Below are 22,746 nucleotides of genomic sequence, written 5' to 3'. Positions count from 1 at the left end.
AAAAAGACCCAGAGGAAGACTAAGATATAGGTGGATTGATACAGTAAAAAGTGCCTTAGAAGATAGAAATATAACAATTGATAACGTTGGAGTCTTGACAGGTAACAGAATGATTTGGAGGAAAATTGTAGATAGGAAGTTAATAATGATGTAAATTTTTCATGTAGTACTATCATATCCTGAACACCCCTTGAGGTTATATATATATATATATATATATATATCAGGAATATGATGATGATGAATGAGCATGCAATGTGCTAGCCATAAGATATTGATCTAATAATGAGCACTTGAAAATTTTGGTATTTAATTAGTTTGGAGAGAAAAGCCACAGAGCTATTAATTAAAAAAAAAAAAAAAAAAAACAATTACTTGCTTTGCTTCTATTCTATATTTCCACCATAACAATGGAAAAGCATTTAATTCTCTTAACCTGGCATTAATAAGGTGGGGGTGTCACAGTTATTTCTTTCTATATCTTTGGGGTCTGTGACATCCCCACCTTACTAATGCCAGGTTAAATAGTTGCACACTTGTTGCAAGATATATAGAGAGCCCATTTCTGGTCATGATCTTAATTTTCCATCTGAAATAAATTAATTAGCTTACTTGACTTTCTTGAATGGATATAAAACCAGATGTGTCACTCACAGTGAAAGCCATATATCCATACATCTACTTGTTCTCAACTATTCACTGTAGTGTATTCACAGCATATGAACAAACCTATCTTGCTGAACAGTGACAATGGTACACAAACAGTATCACATAATGTGATGATCTTCTAGGTATGCACATCTTTATGCCCTGGAGAGTGCTGAATTGAATTTATTCCAAGAAGTGAACAATGCTGACTTTTACTAAACAAAAGATGTTTTCTTAAGCAAACTGTGGATAGTGAAAAAATTAATGTCATTTTTGTATTCAACAATAATAAATATGTTAAAATCAATTAGTAAGTGATTCAGTGTAGTACAACGATATTAAACATCAGTCATTATTTACTGCAATACCAGCAGACTGGAAATGACTACACCAGGTTTTATGAAAACAGAATGTACCTTGGCATCCAATATCTGCAAACAATACATAAAAAATATACTTTTTTCAATGGTATGCTCTACAATTTGAGAAAGAAAGAGAAAATTAATAAAATTAAATGTGATTTTTACCTCCATTAAATTCATATCTTCATCTTCAATTTCAACCTCTCCCTTATGTGTTTTTTTAATGACATGTGATGTTGCAGCTTGCTGTTGCTGTTCAAACTGGTCCCTCTTGATAATGTCAAGTGCCTAATAAAACAAAATGTCATTACTAATCTAAATAAATAATTAAAAATTATTAATATGGTGAATTACCAATTCAACATATTTAATACAGATGATTAAAATGTAAGATATAACTTAAGTCAAAGCTAGACACACTAAAGAAGGGTTCGTCATAGTCTGTAAGAATGTGGAGAACGTACCAGCGCTTCTGATATAATTTCCAATCCTCACCTTTTTGTAATGCACCCTGTTAGATATCAACCTAGATACTGAACGAATGGGCTGGTAATTTGGGATTTATGTCTCCCGGGGCATCACCTGGTTAAACAAGGCCCCCGTTATTTTCACAAGGGAACCAGTACAAGCAACGATGGTCATCTACCGGAACAAATCTTAAAACACACCCCAACTCAACATCACCAGAGTTCAAGATATCGATTGTCAACATAAGAGGAATGAATGGCAAAGGAATGGAGCTAGATGAGAAATTAGATATGTACCAAATCAACATAACAGGGGTAACTGAAACAAAAAAGACAAAAACTAGTCAGATCTTCCTGAGCAATAAATACAAAATGTTGTTATTCAGGCAATGACAATCAAGGAAAAGAAGGAGTAGCCATAGTATTCAACAATAGATATGGGACTAATCCTAGAATGGCTGGAAGTCTCAAGTAGACTGATGTGAGCAAATATCAGAATGGGAAACTGGACAATGAGACTTATTTGTGCCTATGGTCCCACAGAGGGTTCTACTAAGGTACAAGTGGAGGAATTTTTTGATGCTTTAGAAAGAGCAACTGACACAATGAAAAAGGAAAAGTTGGTCCTTGTTGGGGATCTAAACAGCAGAGTAGGAAATGATTGTCAGATATACAAAAATATTTTGGGAAAATTTGAAGAAGACAGCAAAGCAAACAATAATGGCAAATACCTGTTGGATTTCTGCTGAGGACATGGACTGGTTGTTACACAATATATTCCAACAAAAAAATGTGCACAAATTCACATGAAGAGAAAAGGCAAGGAATAAGAAAAGTCTCATTGACTATGTCATTGTTGACAGTGATGTTTTCTCCATGGTGCAGGACACCAGAGTGTACAGAGGATTTGAAATTGGAAGTGATCAATCACCATTGTCTAGGATAAAATTGAATTTCATATTGAAAAGAATATATAAGAAAGTTTTAAAGCGAATAAAAGTTGAGCAGCTCTCAGATGTGAACTGCAGACTAAAGTACAGAAATATTATTCAAGAAAAAATGATGAGAGAGTGTGAGAACAGGAAAAAACCTTGGAGATTCAATAGCAAGCCTAGTAGAAACCACTGATCGATTCAGCCAGAAGCATGTGGTGAGGTTGTCTGCAAGAAGAGAAAAATCAGAACTTCATGGTAGACACAGGAAGTTAAAGAGACAGTGAAGGAAAAAAAAAGAAAGCATATCAAAAAAAGTTCATGGCAAATAAGTCAGCTTGTGCTCTTAGAGAATACAGAGACAAATGCAAGAAAGCTAAACACTGTGTAAAACTAGCTAAACAAAAGTCATGGGAAGACTTTGGCAAGAACATAGAAAATAAATATCAAGAAGTTGGCAAGATATCCTGCCTGGAGGTTGTTGAAGAAGCTCAGAAATGGAGGATAGAGTGTTGTAAAAGGAAATAGAGATGAGAAAGGTGATATGAAAACTGGTGGGAAAAAAAAAGATATCTTTGAAGAATTAAGTAATTACTTCGAAAAATTGCTAAATGAAACAAGCAGCAATAGCATAGTGGTAAAAAACACTCAAGCATGCAGTCAGGAATACATATCCATACTTAAAGCAGAAAAAGAAAAAGCCATCAAAAGCTTGAAATGTGGAAAGGTAGCAGAATAGATCGTATTCAATCAGAAATGCTCAAGTATGGAAGTATTAAAGTCTTACAGTGGCTGTACTGCATAGTTCAGAAGGCCTGAACAGAGGGACGAATTCCAGATGTTTGGAGTAGAGCCTCTCATAGTATCCATATAAAAAAAAGGGAAATAAAACTGAATGCAAGAATTACAGAGGTATTTCTCTACTGAGTGTTCCTAGTAAGATTTACACAAGTACACACTTGAGAAGGATTGCGGAAGAAAAGCTTGGTGAAGAACAAGCTGGATTTAAGCCAAATAGAGGCTGTCAGGATCAGATTTTTACTTTACAACTAAAAGTTGAGAAATATTTAAGTTTTGTAAATCTGGAAAAGGCATATAACCAGATGCTAAGAGAGAAGCAATTCAAAATGCTACAGTTGTATGTTTCAGCGGAGCATTATTGAGCAACACTTAGTCTTTATTTGAGTTGTAAATCAGTAGTTAGGATTGAAGGAAGTACAGGAAGATCGTTTAGTGTTAAATCTGGTGTCAGACAAAGATGTAGATAATACCATCTCTTATTCATTATCTATATCGATCACATTATGAAGGAAAGTGGTATTAAACCTAATATCAAAATTGGAGATGTTAATCTCAGCTCTTTGCTTTATGCAGACGATGTTATACTTCTAAATAAATCTGCTACAAGTATGCAAGATTTCCTGACTAAACTGAATAACTGTTGTAATAGATATGGTATAAAGGTCAGCAATAACAAGACAAAGACAATGAAAATAAGTAGAAGCATTGAAAATATCAGATGCATTGTGAACAAGAGCCTATAGAACAAGTAAAATACTTCAGCTACTTAGGCACGATTTTTAATGAAGATGGTAAATTAAATATGGAAACAGACAACAGAATCAATAAAGCTGGTATGGTAGGAAGTGAACTGAATAAATTTATATGGAATAAGAAAGAAATCAGTCAAAACACTAAATTAGCTGTACACAAGACAGTGTTCAAACCAACACTTTAACTAATGGATCTGAGAGCTAGGTCAGAAGTAAAACACTTGACCAAAGACTAGATATGAGTACTGAGAAAGATTAGTGGCTTGAACAGGTGGTATCAATATCATATTAAAAATGAAACTTGGCATTGTCAGCATCCAAGAATGTATTAGCAGAGCTAATCTCAGATGGTATGGTCACTTAAACAGAATGAGCAAGGAAAGATTAGCAAAACAATTGTTTTCTATCATGTTGGCAAGAAAGAGACCCAGAGGAAGACCAAGATATACATGGATTGATATGCTAAAAAGTGCGTTAAAAGAAAGAAATATAAGATCTACTAATGTTGGAGTCTTGACAGGTAACAGACTGATTTGGAGGAAAATTGTAAATAGGAAGTTAGTAATGATGTAAATTTTTCATGTAGTACTATCATATCCTGTACACCCCTTGAGTAGAGGATACATGGCAGGGATGATGACCTTCTCTTGTGGTATGCCAAGTCAGTGGATATGCACATGGATAGTGAAGAAAGATGGGTTGACAATTTGGGAGTAGCCAGGATACCAAATTATATTCTCAATTGGCTTAAACAGCTAACTGACTGATAATGTGCAATATAGCCATTCCGAGTCAAGTCAATCTCACCTTCTTGAGGTGCAAGGCATGGTTCCACCTAAAGGGACTCTGGTGCCATGAGCAATCCTAACGTCAAAATGAGTCATCTAGTAGGTCTAGTTGGAAGAAATGCCAATGAGACTGGCTGGTGAAACGCCACTACCAGCATCTTGTTTATTGCAGGTTTGAAGTGGCTGATGCTATGCATTACACATAGAGCTGGTTTCTCCATCCATCTTCTAACATGCAGTAAGAGTGGATACTTTAAGGGCATCACAAACACACTGTGGAGATCCTCCTCATCTTGAAGTGCACAGCAGTAAAGCAGTTAAAAATGCTGACTGCCAGACAGTATACATACTGAACCTGATGGTAACATGTCCAGGAGGCTTCCCAATCAGCAGCTACATAATCCCGCTGCCTTCTACAATCCCAGTTTGTGCATGGAGGCCATGAAGTGGTATGCAGGGTCATCACTGTGGAGACATGTTATAGCATGAAGACTAGCACAGCTAAGAATATATCTCTCTCTCAATGCATTTTCCTGTAGTCTTTTCTCTTCATCTCCCACAGAGTGAACTGTAACAACCACACAGTTCATCTTCATTGTCTGAACTATACTCTATTAGACTTCTTTTGCCACAAGGGTGGTACTTTGCTTTTGTGTGGTTGGGTATTCCATGCCAGAGAATGCCCAATCTTGAATCTACTCTATTTGACATTCTGTGGCTTTTTTTGTTGCTCATTGTGTATCATTCATCTGCTGTCATCATTCCTCAATTCTAAAAACCATTCTGATCTCTGTGACTTATCCTTAAAGCTTAATTTCCAGCAATCCAATTACCATAACAGTGAAGTCATCTTCCTTGATGATTTAATGTACACAACTACAAGTGGCTCCCTTTTGCAAATTCCACTATTCAAGCTGGATGAGAAACTGAATATTTGCTGGCAGCAATGACCTAAATGAAACTGTCAAGCAGCTGTTTACACAGAAAGAAAGGAAAACAGAAGTTGCTACTGAAGGTGACTCAAAAGCAACAGATTTTTTACAGCTGCATATGAACATTTGTAATAAGGATGTAATAAGGATATCGTTATCTTAGGAAAGAAACTAAGCAATCTGTAATTTGCTGATGATATTGATATCTTCACAGAAACCCTGATGAATGCACGGAGATGATAAACTCGATGCAAGCGAATTGGTGAGACCTGAATTTTATAAAAACAAAAATCATGACTAATAGCTCAAAAATTCCTATTCTATCTTTGGTGAGTGGAAATCACTTAAAAATAAAAATTCATCATTATCATCGTCATGCTTTTCAAGGATTTAGGCATAGAGTGGCATATTCTGGACTTAGAAGTCATTGTTGAATCTCTTTAGAGGATGTCCTGGTTTTTGTTTCCCTATTGGCTTGTAATTTAAAGCTTGTTCAGGTAATCTTTCTATTTTTATTCTTTCAATGTGTTCCATTCATTTATGTTTATATTTTTTAAATTTCTTCTATTACTGATTCCTGGTTTAATTCTTTCATTTCTTCATTTTTTTTATTCGAATACAGTTACTTGGTAGTTTTCCTCAAACACTTCATCATCATAGTACTATCATAGCCTGTACCCTCAAGGGGCATACAGGCTATGACAGTACTACATGAAAAATTTACATCATTACTAACTTCCTATCTACAATTTTCTTTCAAATCAGTCATTTACTTGCAAATACTCCAACGTTATCAGATCTTATATTTCTACCCGCTAAGACACTTTGTACCGAATCAATCCACCTATATCTTGGTTACACTCTGGGTCTTTTCCTGCCAGAACACTTGTTTTGCTAATCTTTCCTCTCCCATTCTGTTTAAGTGATCATACCACCTGAGATTAGCTCTGCTAACACATTCCTGGATGCTGACAATTTCAAGTTTTTCCCAATATTCTCATTTTTAATATGATATTGCCATTGATAGCATCTGTTCATGTCCCTAATCTTTCTCAGAACTCTCATATCTGCAGTCTCTAGTCTTTGGTCAAGTGTTTTACTTCTGACCAAGCTCTCATATTCATGAGTTAACATTGGTTAGTATGCTATCTTGTATACAGCTAATTTAGTGTTTTGACTAATATCTCTCTTATTCCATATAAATTTATTCAGTTGACTTTTTACCATACCAGCTTTGTTGATTCTATTATCTATTTTAAAAAATTTTATTCGCCATCTTCATTAAAAATCATGCCCAAGTAGCTGAAGTGTTTTACTTATTCTATAGGCTCTCCATTCACAATGCAGTTGATATTTTAAATGCTTCTGCTTATTTTCATTGTCTTTGTCTTGTTATTGCTGACCTTCATACCATATCTATTACAACAGTTATTCAATTTAGTCAGGGAATCTTGCATACTTGAAGCGGATTTATTTAGACGTATAACATCATCCACATAAAGAGCAGAGATTAACATCTCCAATTTTGATATCAGGTTTAATACCAGTTTCCTTCATAATGTGATCCATATAGATAATGAATAACAGAGGGGATAATGTACATCCTTGTCTCACACCAGATTTCACATTAAACCATCTTCCTGTACTTCCTTCAATTCTAACTGCCGACTTACAACTTAAATAAAGACTAAGTATTGCTTGATATAATGCCCCATCGACACCATATAACTGTAGTGTTTTGAATAACCTCTCTCTCTCTCTCTCTCCCTTGGCATTTGTCATATGCCTTTTCCAGGTCTACAAAATTTAAATATAGATCTTTGTTATATTCCTGTGATTTCTCAACTATTTGTCGTAAAGTGAAAATCTGATCCTGACAGCCTCTATTTGGCCTGAATGCAGCTGTTCTTCACCAAGCTTTTCTTCCATAATCCTTCTCAACTATTTCTCAAGTATGCTTGCGTAAATCTTACCAGGAACACTCAGTAGAGAAATACCCCTGTAATTCTCACATTCAGTTTTATTGCTCTTTGTATATATGGGTACTATGAGAGCTCTATTCCAATCATTGGGAATTCATTCCTCTGTCCAGGTTTTCTGAACTATGCAGTGCAACCACTGGAAGACTTTTATACCTCCATACTTGAGCATTTCTGGTCGAATATCATCTACTCCTGCTGCCTTTCTACATTTCAGGCTTTTGGTGGCTTTTTTTACTTCAAGTATGTATATGTATTCCTGACTGCACGCCTCTTGAGTGTTTTTACCACTGTGCTATCACTGCTTGTTTCATTTAGCAATTTTTCGAAGTAACTACTCCATACATCAAGGATATCTTTTTCTCCAGTTTTCACGTCACCTTTAACATCTCTAATTCCTTTTTCTAAATCCAAAGACTTCATTTCAGCTGTTATTAATATTTGTTTGTCTTTTTGGTTTATTGTCCACATTTTACTTCCATACTGGTAGGGCTCATGTACTGTATACTTTTAGTTTGGTTTGTGTTTGAACTAGGTTAGGTTTAAATATAGAGTTAATTACACCTGTTATTTTTAAATATTTCACAATTTTTAGGGTTTTTTTTTTTTTTCCCCCATTTTCACATGTAATCATACATCCTAAATAGTTAAATGAATTCACCTGTTGTAAAATCTTGTTATCTACTATTTTAGTACTTATTGGATCTTATCCTTTAAAGGCCATTGTTTTTGATTTTTCTGTTAATATTATTATTATTCCGTAATCTTTGGCTATTTCATTTAAATATCTTTCTATAAGTTATCTTCAGAATTTGTAATTATTATTTGATTATCAGCAAAAAGGAGTGTTTAAGTTCATAGCAGTAGAAAGTTTAATACCTTGACAGAAATTTTTATTCCATTTTATTATTATTTCATTTAGATAAATATTAAAAAGAGTTGCTGATAGAGGGCATCCCTGTCAGACTCCTTGCTTTATCTCTCTCAGATATGACAGTTCATAATTTAATCCTATTTGTATTTGATTATTTTCATATATACTTATGATAGCTTTTAGAATATTATTTGGTATTTATCTTTCTTTTAATATGTTAAATAAAATACTTCTTTTAACTTTATCAAATGTTTTTTCAAAGTCAATAAACGTAATGTGTTTCTAAATTGTATTCTCTTCTTTTCTCTATTATTAATTTTAGGCAAAAGGTTGGATTTATGCATGATCGTCCTTTTCTAAATCCATTTTGTACTTCTAAAATAAAGCTTTCAGAATATTTTAATAGTTTGTCATTTAAAACTCTGCTATATATTTTGTAACAGGAATTTAGAATACTTATACATCTATAATTTTTAGGGTCATCTCTAGTACCTTTTTTAAAGATGGGAATCACAATTGCTTTTTACATTCTACTTGTGGATTACTTGTTGAACAGATTTTATTTAAGAATAATAAGAGTCTTTCTTTGAACCTTATTAATGCATATTTATATAATTCTGAATCTAACGTATCTTCTCCTGGTGATTTTCCATTTCTTGTTTCTTTCAGACTGATTTCTAATTCTTCTTTAGTTATTTCCTTTTCATTTTCATTAAATGTTTGCCAGTTATCTTTTTTAAAATATTAATCTATCCACAATTCTGTATAGAAATTTAGAAATTCTTCTAATTTAAATTCGGTGTTTAATTTTATGCTTCCTTTAGTATCTGTACTTAAATGTTTCAAAATCTTATATATATTGGGTCTTCTCTTATATAAATCATGTTCTAAATCATAATAAATCATGTTCACATAGAAAACAAAAGACATGATTCTCTATATCTTTTTCTGACTTCTTTTTTAGCTATGGATCTTATGCTTTTATATTCTATTTCATCTTCTAATCTTTTACTGCGTAACCATTTATGATATACTTCTTTTTGACGTGAATATGTCTTTAAATTCAGAACAGTACTAGGGGGTACAGGACAAAAAGTTGAGTGTAACGAAATCATTCGATAAGGTTTGGCTTAATAATTTCTAAAGTATTAAAGGTAGCCAAACCAAACTTATATCATTCGATAGCTGAGGGAATAAAGATTCGTCAGTGACCTTCTGATAGCACACTGTGCCCCGCAGGTGGTAGTGGGGGCTCTGCCATTTTCTGTACAATCCGCCACATCTCAGAAACTTCCACTCAGTATAACTCTGAACTCTGTTGTGGTACGATGCTCGTTTTAGTGTCAATCAACAGTCAAGATCTATCAATTTAATGCATAATTCTTAAATTTCAATACAGTGTTGATGAAGAAAATGTTGATTGAAGTTGAAAAATTTTAGAAATTTCACAATATCTGCCTATACTCGCCAGAAATATGCTGAACACATACAACGGAAAAAAGCAGCTCGTCAGCTTTCCAATAATATACCAATGTCTGGGTCAGAACGAATCAGGAAGTATTGGGAGCAAAAGAAATTGGAAGCGGCACAGCGAGTGGCTGACGGCGTCAGCACTTTGGCGGCAGCAGCGCATGAACCCATGGATGTAAATAAAGTAAGCCAACTATGCCACAGCTTCAGAAGATGGATTGAATGAAATGGATGTGGATTTCAGAAGATCGGCGACAACGGAAGAGAACTGGAGGTCGGCAAGCCCGCTTGTGCCACAACGACTCACAAATTGCCACTTTCGATCAAGTCGTCTTTCTGTACGGCAAATCTCAACATAATCAACTGGTGTACTTTCTCATGAGCAGAGTCACCCCTATCAACGGACTGTATTTGATGAATGAGAGAGATGGTTATAAATTTTATCACGGTTAAGGAAATTCAGCACCCAGTGTCAGGGAGATACAAGACGAATATGAGAGAATGAAGAAACACCACTTGCCGATGCTGGTTGAGCAAGTTGACAGTTTCTGTGGTCGACGATCATCAACTGCTGTGATTACAGAAGAGGTCCAGATATTAAACGTAAATGATGATCATGACAATGGAAAAAACTCAAGGCGCTGAGTCTTACCTGTCTCGGTGATCAATGCACAGAGTTTGGTGGAGCATGCCGAATATATCGAAACTGAGTCCATTATGAAGATCTGACTACTTGGTCATCAGTGAAACCTAGATGGATGATGCCACACCTGTGAATGTGTTTGGTTTCGAACTTAAAGCACGTAAGAATACAGCCATAGAAAGGTGGTGCATTCAACTGTCAACTTCGTCATCATCGCCCAAATGCACCGTCAGTGGATTCGTCATATACAGGAACCTCAACAGCTTCACCAATTATCAACGTATCATTATCATTGATGTCAGTTGAAAGCTAGAGTCGAAGAACCATTAGTGGGAAATATATGCCTGGACGACGTAACGATCAATGGTGTATCTAAATTTGTCCTCAGAGCTGTGTACATTCATCTGAATGCATCAACATCATCAGTGATACAATGTTGTATCTATCAATTGCTGCTGCAATACTTGAAAAGCATAAAGAAAATAATCCCCAGTATCGAGCCAGACCTGTATACACCCATCATCATCACCGGTGACTTCAACTCAGTATAACTTTGCACTCTGCTGTTGTGTCACAAAACTGATCACTGCAGGACCTTTATGGAATGCGAGTTTAATCTCACTTACCTCCAGACCACGGTGGTCACCGTGATCTGAACTTTCACCAGAAACTTGGATGCATCTTGTCTACAATTTGTATCTTACTTCTCTTATCATAGACCTATGATAAATAAAATTATAATCGATTATTAAACTTGTTTTCATTTAGTTTCAGAAAATAAATAGCAGGTGGTAAAATATTCGGAGGTTGTTGAAGAAGCTAAGAAATGGAGGAAAGAGTGCTGTAAAAGGACTTAGAAATGATAAAGGTGACATGAAAATGGGACAAAAAGATATCCTTGAAGTATGGAGTAATTACTTTGAAAAATTGCTAAATAAAACAAGCAGTTATAACACAGTGGAAAAAAACACTCAACAGGCATACAGTCAGGAATACATATCCATACTTGTACAAAAAGCTATAAAAAAAGGCTTGAAATGTGGAAAGGCAGCAGGAGTAGATGATATTCAACCAGAATTGCTGAAGTATGGTGGTATAAAAGTCTTACAGTGGCTGCACTGCATAGTTCAGAAGTCCTGGACAGAGGGACGAATTCCCGATGATTGGAGTAGAGCTCTCATAGTACCAATATATAAAAAGGGAAATAAAACTGAATGTGAGAATTACAGAAGTATTTCCCTACTGAGCGTTCCTGGTAAGATTTATGAAAGTATACTTGAGAAACGGTTGAGAAGAATTGTGGAAGAAAAGCTTGGTGAAGAACAAGCTGGATTCAGGCCAAACAGAGGCTGTCAGGATCAGATCTTCACTTTACGACAAATAGTCGAGAGAGCATGCAAATATAACAAAGATCTGTATTTAAGTTTTGTTGATCTGAAAAGGCATATGAGAAGGTGCAAAGAGAGAAGTTATTCAATACGCTACAGTTATATGGTGTCAATGGAACATTATATCAAGCAATACCTAGTCGCTATTTGAGTTGTAAGTCAGCAGTTAGAATTGAAGGAAGTACAGGAAGATGGTTTAATGTTAAAGCTGGTGTCAGACAAGGATGAAACTTATCCCCTCTGTTATTCATTATCTATATGGATCACATTATTAAGGAAAGTGGTATTAAACGTGATATCAAAATTGGAGATGTTAATGTCAGCTCTTTGCTTTATTTGGATGATGTTATACTTCTAAATAAATCCACTACAGGTCTGCAAGATTACCTGACTAAACTGAATAACTGTTGTAATAGAAATGGTATGAAGGTCAGCAATAAAAAGACAAAGACAATGAAAATAGGCAGAGTCATTGAAAATGTCAACTGCGTTGTGAATAGAGAGCCTGTGGAACAAGTAAAACATTTCAGCTACTTAGGCACGATTTTTAGTGAAGATGGTAAATTAAATATCGAAACAGACAACAGAATAAATAAAGCTGGTATGGTAGGAAGTCAATTGAATAAATTCGTATGGAATAAGAGAGAAATTAGTCGGAACACTAAATTAGCTGTATACAAAACAGTGTTCAAACCAGTTTTAACTTATGGATCTGAGAGCTTGGTCAGAAATAAAACTTCACCAAAGACTAGAGACTGCAGAGATGAGAGTCCTGAGAAAGATTAGAGGTGTGAACGGGTGGTATCAATGGCAATATCATATTAAAAACAAGAATATTAGGAAAGAACTTTACATTGTCGGCATCCAGGAATGCATTAGCAGAGCTAATCTCAGGTGTTATGGTCACTTAAACAGAATGGGGGAGGAAAGATTAGCAAATCAAGTGTTCCCTGCCAGGTTGACAGGAAAACGACCCAGAGGAAGACCAAGATATAGGTGGATTGATACGGTACAAAGTGCCTTAGACAATAGAAATACAAGATCTGATAATGTTGGAGTCTTTTCAAATAACAGACTGATTTGGAGGAAAATCGTAGATAAGAAGTTAGTAATGATGTAAATTTTTCATGTAGTACTATCATATCCTGTACACCCCTTGAGGGTACAAGGCAGGAATTTGATGATGACTCTATTTTTATTCTAGCTTCTATTATTTGGTCATCCATAATTTATATTTTAACTGTTTTGAAAGGGAATTATGAATCCAAATAATAACCCCTGCTTGTGCTCTTTAGTTTCTGTTGACTCCACTATATATTACATTAAAATTTTTGGTTCTCATGATTCCTTTTAATTTCTTTTATGTTTCAGTGATTACTGCTATTTGAAAATTTCTTTCATTTAATATTTGATCACATTTTATTTCTTTATATGCTATTCCTCTTACATTCCAGTTTGCTATATGTATTATATTTTGTCGTTTCCATTTTTGTTTTACCGTTTCCATTCTAGGGTTGCTTTCCATAGATTCATTTCGATTATCTTTCTCTATTAGCTTTGAAGTACATTAATTTCATTTGCTTTCAAAGCAAATGAAATTAGAACTGTGAATGACATGTAATCCTGAACTACAGACAGGCATATTTGCATCTATGATACAGCATATTTGAAAAAACTTATGAGAGGGCAAGATCTTTTTGCAAAATGGAAATAATTAAACAATAACAAGCAGCACCTGTTTTCCATGTCAGGTTACTAGCCTGGTGATGGATAATAAAAACTGGCAGAAATAATATCCTACAACAATAGATATACCTGAAGAGTGATATCCTCACCTCTCTTCACACATTCATGGTGGGATAAGAGAAAACAATGCACTCTACCACAATTTTATATTTGTGTATTGGTGGATGCATCACATATCATGATGGGTTCTTCAATTATAACCAAATCTATGTTTGGGGGGGGGGGGGGGGGGGGTTGAATATGTTTGTTTTAGGATATATCAGAAAACAATAGTTGAAAAAAATGCCATATTTATATAGTATATTGAATTACTAACAGGTATAATTGTATGAACCAGCATTAATGAGCTATGTGAGAGTGGCAGATATAAGGGCGAAAAAGAAGAGGTGTGAATAGGAATACTTTCATCACTGGCAAATGAATTATTAATAGTTTGGAGTTGTGATATGATATGAGTGTACTATAAGTTGCTGGGCGAAGTGAATAACATGCAATCTTATGAATTATAGACATACATATTTGCATTTATGATAGGCATATTTGAAAAAAACTTATGCGAGGGGAAAGATCTGTTTGCAAAATATAAATAACTAAACAATAATAAGAAGCACCTGTACACATTTGGTAGCTGAGTAAATAATAATATGGGGGGAGGAGGTACACATGGGTTGATAAAGCAGCAAATCATCTTGAACAATTCGTTGTGCTTGTTATGTGCATTCATTTCTATGTTTTATTTACATTTTGCACGGTTTTCTAAGAATTTTCTTTTACTTGGTGATATCATACTTCTTACATAGTAATACATACATAAATAATTTCTGATGATCATTGGAATTATCTGCCCTTTTGTGAATCTTATATTCATTATATAACTACTTTTTTTTTTTTTTTTTTTTTGTCAACAGCTTGTATCTTATCAATAATAGATATCTCACATATGCTAACATGCTAGTATTTTGTTGGAGATATCAATGGATGCAGTCTACTTCTTATAATGCATTGCATGATTTATTTTTATTCAAGAATAGATGAAATTTTACTCACTACAATTTGCCCTTTCCAAAGACTGGAATGAAAATGTTCCCATAGTGAAACATTCCATCCTCAATACACACTATATGGGGGGGGGGGGAAGAATTAGTTTTTGTACTGCTAAATACAGTACAGGGACATTTACAGTCTGTGTACTATATATTTAGCAACAATTAGTGTAACTGGAGACAACTGGAATGACACTTCAGTAAGAAAACCACATCCCATCCCACAAACATTATATCGCATGCATTTAAGAAAAACAGATTTACTGAAGTACCAAATATAGTATTTAATTAAATACATTTGTCCCAACATCATCTTTCAAATTTCAAGTTGCAGAAAATACATGACAACTGTTTGTAATGTGGTGAATTGGGGACAGAAAGCAAACAATTTATCTAAGGTTAATTTTTCGAAAAAACATAAAATAAAATAAAATAATATATATATACCCAGTCTAGATATAAATACTGTTACAACTTGAACAGCACATTAACCTTTAATCTATCAATAAATCATTTACAACTTCCAACATATACAAACCACATGTATAATGTGCATATAGCACTCAATGTTCGAAATGTCCCTCTTTGGCCTTTCTGCAACCCAAAGTCTGTGAGGACACATACTGATGGTGGCACAACATCCAATGGAAATGTTGTCATTGCTTGCTCCAAATCAACCTTCAGGTTGGCGATGCTGGAGTGTCATTTCATGCAGGCTACTTTCCCAACCTCTGACTACAATTTGAAGTTCAGTGGATTCAAATGAGGACTTCCAGGCAGCCAATTAGATGTTGATATGTGGTCGGGCACATTTGCCTCCAACCACTGTTTTGTGGTCCTTCACTTGTATGCAAGGGCTGAGTCCTGTTGGAAGGTTCAAGCTTTACCGTGAAATAAGGTGTTCAGAGGCCATACCACAGATGTCAGCACGGTGTGTTGATATACACACTCCCATTAGCAGAGGTTTTGACCCATTTTTCGTAGAAATGCAACTTGGATATACCCTGATATGTAACCCCCTACCCAGCCATTACTGATGCAGGGTGATGACCTCTCTGAATCCTGGGTGTTATAGCACATGCTGTGCGACCATCTCGGGCATATACTCAATCATTTTGGTGGTTAAATGACTCTTCAATGATGAAAAACTTCTCATCTGAAGAAGATATCTCTGTTGCTGTTGTTCATGTATTGCCAGAGAAGTGCCTTTGATTTTATCACCCTCTTCTGCATAAGTTGTGGTGGAAGTGTCCAGTAGAATGATATGCTATCACCCCTAGGCCTAGTTAGTACACGTGACATCGTTTTCTGTGAAATGCTAATCTCTCGCGACATCACTTTCTGCATTCCCACAAGATTATGGTGGAGGCGTGCATAATTTTGTGGACAGCAGTAGGGGTGGGGTGTGCAGAAATCGTAATAGTATATATGGCATGTGTATGTGTGTGTGTGTGTGCGCATGCCTTGAAATCAGTTTGAATTGCATTTGAGATTTTTGATATCATTAAGAGAGTTCACAAGTGGTAATTTTAAAAATAAAATTCCACTGAAAAGTTGCAACTAACATGCTGCATAAAATTTGTGAAAATGCAACTGTCTGATACAGAAGCAACATACAAATGGCAAAGTAAATTCCAGTAGAGAGAGCCTGCAAGTATTTGTTTTCCAATATGTTAAGTAGGATAAACATATGCACAGCTGTTACAAAAGATTTTACTGATTACTTTTCGAATTCTCTAGAGGAATATTTCATTTTAAGCATTTGATCTTGGATGCTTCCTGGCATGAACATGATGAAAGGAAGATGCTGGATTTCATTATATATATTGCTTACATGAAACAAAACAAAAAATTATTAGATGGATGATAAGGGAATTGGATAAAGTCGAAGAGCAATTACAGAGGCATCAGAGGGATATGATGGGTAAGCAGTAAAAGGAAAAAGCACTATATCAGGTAGGATATTGCATAACAATAATCAGACAGGTAAAACAGATTTATAATACAAAGGATATTATATGGTATGGTGATTCAATTATAAAACACAATCGATGACTGTGTTACTACTTCAAGTTTTAAGCATACTAAAATCAAAAATTTTTAGTGAATTCAATTGAAAAGCAGAAAAGTAAAAGCAAAAGAAATATTACTTCTGGTAGGAACAAATCATTTGTCTAGTGACAAATACAGCATGAGAGAGAATATGAAACAACTGCTGGAGAAAGTGAAAACACTTTGTATATTATCTAGATATGATAACATAAAATTAAAAAAGGCTATGATGACAAACATTTTAATGTGTAGGCAGTGTAGAAAGAAGAGTTGCTAGTTTTTATATGTGTAAAGTGAGTTTGAAGAAAGAAGGGATTTACATAAAAAGGACAACCTGCACTTGAATGCATCTAGTATCAGGAGTCTTGAGAAATTTATTCGCATGAGACCTAATACAGAGAGTCAGGGAAACTAAATTATGATAGAAGGAATTGCACAAATCTGTGTGTAAGGGCAATATGCAACTATATTAATGATATGAATATGCTTAATAAGAAACATAATTATCATTACAAGATGATTCTGTGTTCATCCGGTTCTGACTTATTAAACGTGTAAGGATGTCTAAGGTATATATGAAGGTATATCTAAGGAATATATGTGAAGCATTAGATATGACCAGGAATCAGAAAGTTGTCCAACTGAATCATGCAAACTACAAATTAGAGTATACAAAAATGCATAGAGGTAACTTATTATATCAGTACACAAATACCAGGTGTATAAGGAATGAAGAGTTGAGTTTCTAGCCTTGGTGGATATGCTGTCCCCTCAGATTATTGGCATTAGTGGGACCTGGCATTGATGTAAGCATGTAAAGGATACAATACTTTTTGGGAATGATAGACAAGGTAAAAGAGGATGGGATACTAATGATATTGGATGATTTCAGTCTAATTAGCAATTAGGGAAGACAGCTATGATTGCAACATTGGTAACAGTTTTACATATAACAATGAGTTTGAAATGTGAGATGGTGTTGAACAAGATCAAAGACATGGTAGGGTGTTGCTACAGACCTAGTGGATCAGCTCTATGTGACGATGAAATGCATCAACATATAAAACTAATGAGTACTAAATGATTACTCATCATTGGAGATTTCAATTGGTATTGAGCAATGCTAGAAAAAGTGTTTTAAATTAAAGTATAGTGTGGCTTTTTGCCTCAAATTGCACTGCAGTTGTGCTTCTGTTGGATACAAGTGTCCTTCAGTGGAGTTATTGTTTGAAACTTTGTTGTATATATTGTATTTTCGCTGCTGTTTGTTTCACTACTACTTCAGCATCTAAAGATGCCGTCCAACAAGAGAAGTACGTGAGAGGCTCGAAGGAATTCTACACGAAAGTCTGTCCCTGCCTTAGATTTTTCACAGTGGATGAGTTGCAGAAACTGCTAAATGTAAGTGCCAAAGAATGTGAAGGATCTGTGGACTATTTAGCTAAATGAGAAGAATGAAAACATTGACATATGTGAGAAGTGTTGGGATAGACTGGAGCGATTAGGAATGAAAGCAGACGTTAGGACGGTAGCAGAAGAGCTTTGGCAGGAGTTCACGAAAATGAAAAGTGACCATCTTCTGCAAGAGGAATTGTGGAAGTGCTCAATAAGAAGGTTCCGTAATTAAAACTGAGTTAAATGTGTTGAATAGAGAAATTGGGACTATGTAGATTACTTTAGCTGAAGTAACTAGAACAGGATTAAGTAAGGGAGAGTCTTTGGTGAAGTAATAAATAGTATGAGAGTGATTGGGAGGCAACAGAATGAAAGCACAAGAGGTCTAGAAGAAATGAGATGTCGTGAAAGTGAGGGAGTAAGTATAACAGCATTGAGGGAAAGTAATGACAATGGGAGAGTCATGCTGAATAGCATAGAAAATGAGGCTGTGAGTGATGCTTGTTTGGATTTGAATGAAGTTAAGAATGGTACAATATATGGTGATTCTATTATTAAGGGTATGCCTGAGGATTGCTTCGCTGGTGGAACAATTGAGAGAGAGAGAGTGGCTTTAGCAATAAAGAGAGGGCATGATGCAGAAAAGATGATAGTTATGGTGGGAACAAATGACCTGAGTGGTAGTATAAATGTGATAGCAAAAGATTTAAGAACAAGTGTCAAAACTGTATAACTGAGAGGAGACCTCCACATAGCCTTTAAAGGAATGCAGAGAACCGACCAGGGCTTCTGACCTAATGTCCAATCCTCACCTTCTTGTGGTGCACCCTATTGGGTATCTACCTGGATATGCAACGAACGAGGACAGGCTGGCAATTTGGGATTTAGCCGACCAAATTATATTCCTATTGGTTAAACCAAAATACAAAATGATGGTACAACATCACAAAATTTCATGCCAGTGGGGCATCGCCCAGTTAAACAAGGCCCCCATTGTTTTCGCCAGGGAACCAGGGCGAACAACGAAAGTCAGCTACTGGAACAAATCTGAAAACACACACCCCAACTCAACATCAGCACAGTTAAAGATCGGTACTATCAATCAACATAAGAAGCCTGAATGGCAAAGAAATGGAGCTAGCCGAGGAATTAGATAAGTACCAGATCGACATAATACGGGTAACTGAAAAAAAAAAGACAAAACTGGCGAGATCTTTCTGAGCAATAAATACAAAATGTTATATTCAGGCAATGCAATGACACAAGGAAAAGAAGGAGTAGCCATAGTATTCAACACAAAATACGAGGCTCATCTTCTTGAATGGCAGGCAGTGTTAAGTAGAGTGATTTGGGCAAATATCAGAATGGGGAACTGGACAATGAAACTTATTTGTGCCTATGGTCCCACAGAAGGTTCTACTAAGGTAGAAGTTGAGGAATTTTTTGAGGCTCTAGAGAAAGCTACTGACACAATGAAAAAGGAAAAGTTGGTCCTTGTTGGGGATCTAAACAGCAGATTAGGAAGTGATTATCAGACATACAAAAATGTTTTGGGAAGATTTGGAGAAAAGAGCAAAGCTAATAATAATGGCAAATACCTGTTGGATTTCTGCTCAGGACATGGACTGGTTATTACTAACACCTTGTTCCAACATAAAAATGTGCACAAATTCACATGGAGAGAAGAGGCAAGAAATAAGAAAAGTCTCATTGACTATGTTATTGTTGATAGTTATGTTTTCTCCCTGGTGCAGGACACCAGAGTGTACAGAAGATTTGAAATTGGAAGTGATCACTATTTAGTCTTGAGCAGGATAAAATTGAATTTCATATTGAAAAGAATAACATGTAAGAAAAATTGAAAGTTAATAAAAGTTGAGCAGCTCTCAGATGTGAACTGTAGACTAAAATACACAAAGATTATTGAAAGAAAGATGAAAAAGTTTGAGAACAGGAACCAAACATTGGAGATTTAGTGGCAAGCCTTGAAGAAAACCCTGACTGATTCAGCTAGAGAGGCATGTGGTGAAGTTGTCTGCAAGGATAGAAAAATTAGAACTTCATGGTGGACACAGGAAGTTAAAGAGGCAGTGAAGGAAAAGAAGAAAGCATATCAAAAGTTTCTGGCAAATAAGTCAGCTTGTGTGCTTAGAGAATACAGAGACAAATGTAAGAAAGCTAAACATTGTGTAAAACTAGCTAAACAAAAGTCATGGGAAGACTTTGGCAAGAACATAGAAAATAAATATCAAGAAGGTGGAAAAATATCCTGGAAGTTGTTGAAGAAGCTTAGGAATGGAAGAAAGAATGCTGTAAAAGGAGGTTAGAGATGATAAAGGTGAAATGAAAACAGGAGAAAAAGATATCCTTGAAGTATGGAGTAATTACTTTGAAAATTTGCTAAATGAAACAAGCAGTGATGACAGCACAGTGATAAAAAACACTGACCAGGCATGCAGTCAGGAATACATATCCATACTTGAAGTAGAAAAAGACATCAAAGGCTTGAAATGTGGAAAGGTAGCAGGAGTAGATGATATTTGACCAGAAATGCTGAAGTATGGTGGTATAAAAGTCTTACAGTGGCTGCACTGCATAGTTCAGAATGCCTGGACAGAGCGACGAATTCCCAATGATTGGAGTAGAGCTCTCATAGTACCTATATATAAAAAGGGAAATAAAACTGAATTTGAGAATTACAGAGGTATATCCATATTGGGTGTTCATGGTAAGATATATGCAAGTATACTTGAGAAACGGTCGAGAAGAATTGTGGAAGAAAAGCTTGGATTAAGGCCAAATAGAGGCTGTCAGGATCAGATCTTCACTTTACGACAAATAGTCGAGAAAGCATGGGAATATAACAAAGATCCGTATTTAAGTTTTGTCGATTTGGAAAAGGCATATGACAAGGTGCCAAGAGAGAAGCTATTCAATATGCTGAAGTTATATGGTGTCAATGGGGCATTATATCAAGCAATACTTAGTCTTTATTTGAGTTGTAAGTCAGCAGTTAGAATTGAAGGAAGTACAGGAAGATGGTTTAATGTTAAATCTGGTGTGAGACAAGGATGTATGTTACCCCCTCTGTTATTCATTATCTATATGGATCACATTATGAAGGAAAGTGGTATTAAACATGATATCAAAATTGGAGATGTTAATGTCAGCTCTTTGCTTTATGCAGACGATGTTATACTTCTAAATAAATCCACTACAAGTCTGCAAGATTCTCTGACTAAATTGAATAACTGTTGTAATAGATATGATATGAAGGTCAGCAATAAAAAGACAAAGACAATGAAAATAGGCAGAATCACTGAAAATGTCAACTGTGTGTTGTGAATGGAGAACCTGTGGAACAAGTAAAACATTTCAGCTACTTAGGCACGATGTTTAGTGAAGATGGTAAATTAAATATGGAAATAGACAACAGAATCAACAAAGCTGGTATGGTAGGAAGTCAACTGAATAAATTCATATGGAATAAGAGAGAAATTAGTCGGAACACTGAATTAGCTGTATACAAGACAGTGTTCAAATCAGTTTTAACTTATGGATCTGAGAGCTGGGTCAGAAGTAAAACACTTGACCAAAGACTAGAGACCGCAGATATGAGAGTCCTGAGAAAGATTAGAGGCATGAACAGATGGCATCAATGGCAATATCATATTAAAAACGAGAATATTAGGAAAGAACTTGACATTGTCAGCATCCAGGAATGCGTTAGCAGAGCTAATCTCAGGTGGTATGGTCACATAAACAGAATGGGAAGATTAGCAAAACAAGTATTCTCTGCCAATTTGCAGGAAAACGACTCAGAGGAAGACCAAGATATAGGTGGATTGATACGGTACAAAGTGTCTTAGACGATAGAAATATAAGTTCTGGTAATGTTGGAGTCTTGACAAGTAACAGATTGATTTGGAGGAAAATTGTAGATAGGAAGTTAGTAATGATGTAAATTTTTCATGTAGTACTATCATATCCTGTACATCCCTTGAGAGTACACGGCCGGAATTTGATGATGAAGAAGAAGAAAAGCAATGATAATGAATGATATGACTGCAAGAATGTGCAAAAAAAAGAGAGGTCTGGAGTATTTTTGAAGGCAAGAGACAGCTGTATGCAAGAGATGGGTTGCATCTGAACATCGAAATTCATAAGCGATTGAAGAATTACTGTTTTCTGAACGAGTTGAAGTAAATGGGCAGGAAAACTAAAATCGAAAAGGCTGAGTGCAAGAGGGAGAAACTTAAGCAGTGATTGTATATTTGTTGATCTTTATTCGCAGAATAAATTGCAAAATAGAGTGAATAAAAATCGGCACGGGACTACAAAAATTAGTGACATGTACATCAGTTCTAAAGCTGGTACAAGAACTAAAGGGAATCTGCAATTTTTGTATACTAATGCAAGAAGTATTCAAAATAAGAGGGAAGAATTTTGGTTTGTGCAATCTCACCAAAAGTTG

The 22,746-nt window shown here is 35.3% G+C and overlaps 1 protein-coding gene across 8 annotated transcripts in view; it reads right to left on the bottom strand.

The window, feature by feature from the left end:
* Positions 1 to 22,746, bottom strand: part of pps (protein partner of snf) — a 553,267-nt gene that overhangs the window by 169,793 nt on the left and 360,728 nt on the right. For all 8 annotated transcript variants that reach the window (XM_090406767.1, XM_090406772.1, XM_090406773.1 and 5 more), the window contains one exon: positions 1,176 to 1,298. In XM_090406767.1, coding sequence (XP_090262893.1) covers positions 1,176 to 1,298 — 123 coding nt within the window. The remainder of the gene's footprint in view (positions 1 to 1,175; positions 1,299 to 22,746) is intronic.

The sequence above is a fragment of the Typopeltis vanoorti genome, chromosome 17 (genome assembly GCF_054136105.1).
Source record: "Typopeltis vanoorti isolate ZY-2024b chromosome 17, IOZ_Tvanoo_1.0, whole genome shotgun sequence".
NCBI classification, from domain to species: Eukaryota; Metazoa; Arthropoda; class Arachnida; order Uropygi; family Thelyphonidae; genus Typopeltis; species Typopeltis vanoorti.
Note: the sequence above shows the minus strand (reverse complement) of the source record. Positions and strands in the feature narration are given on the sequence as shown.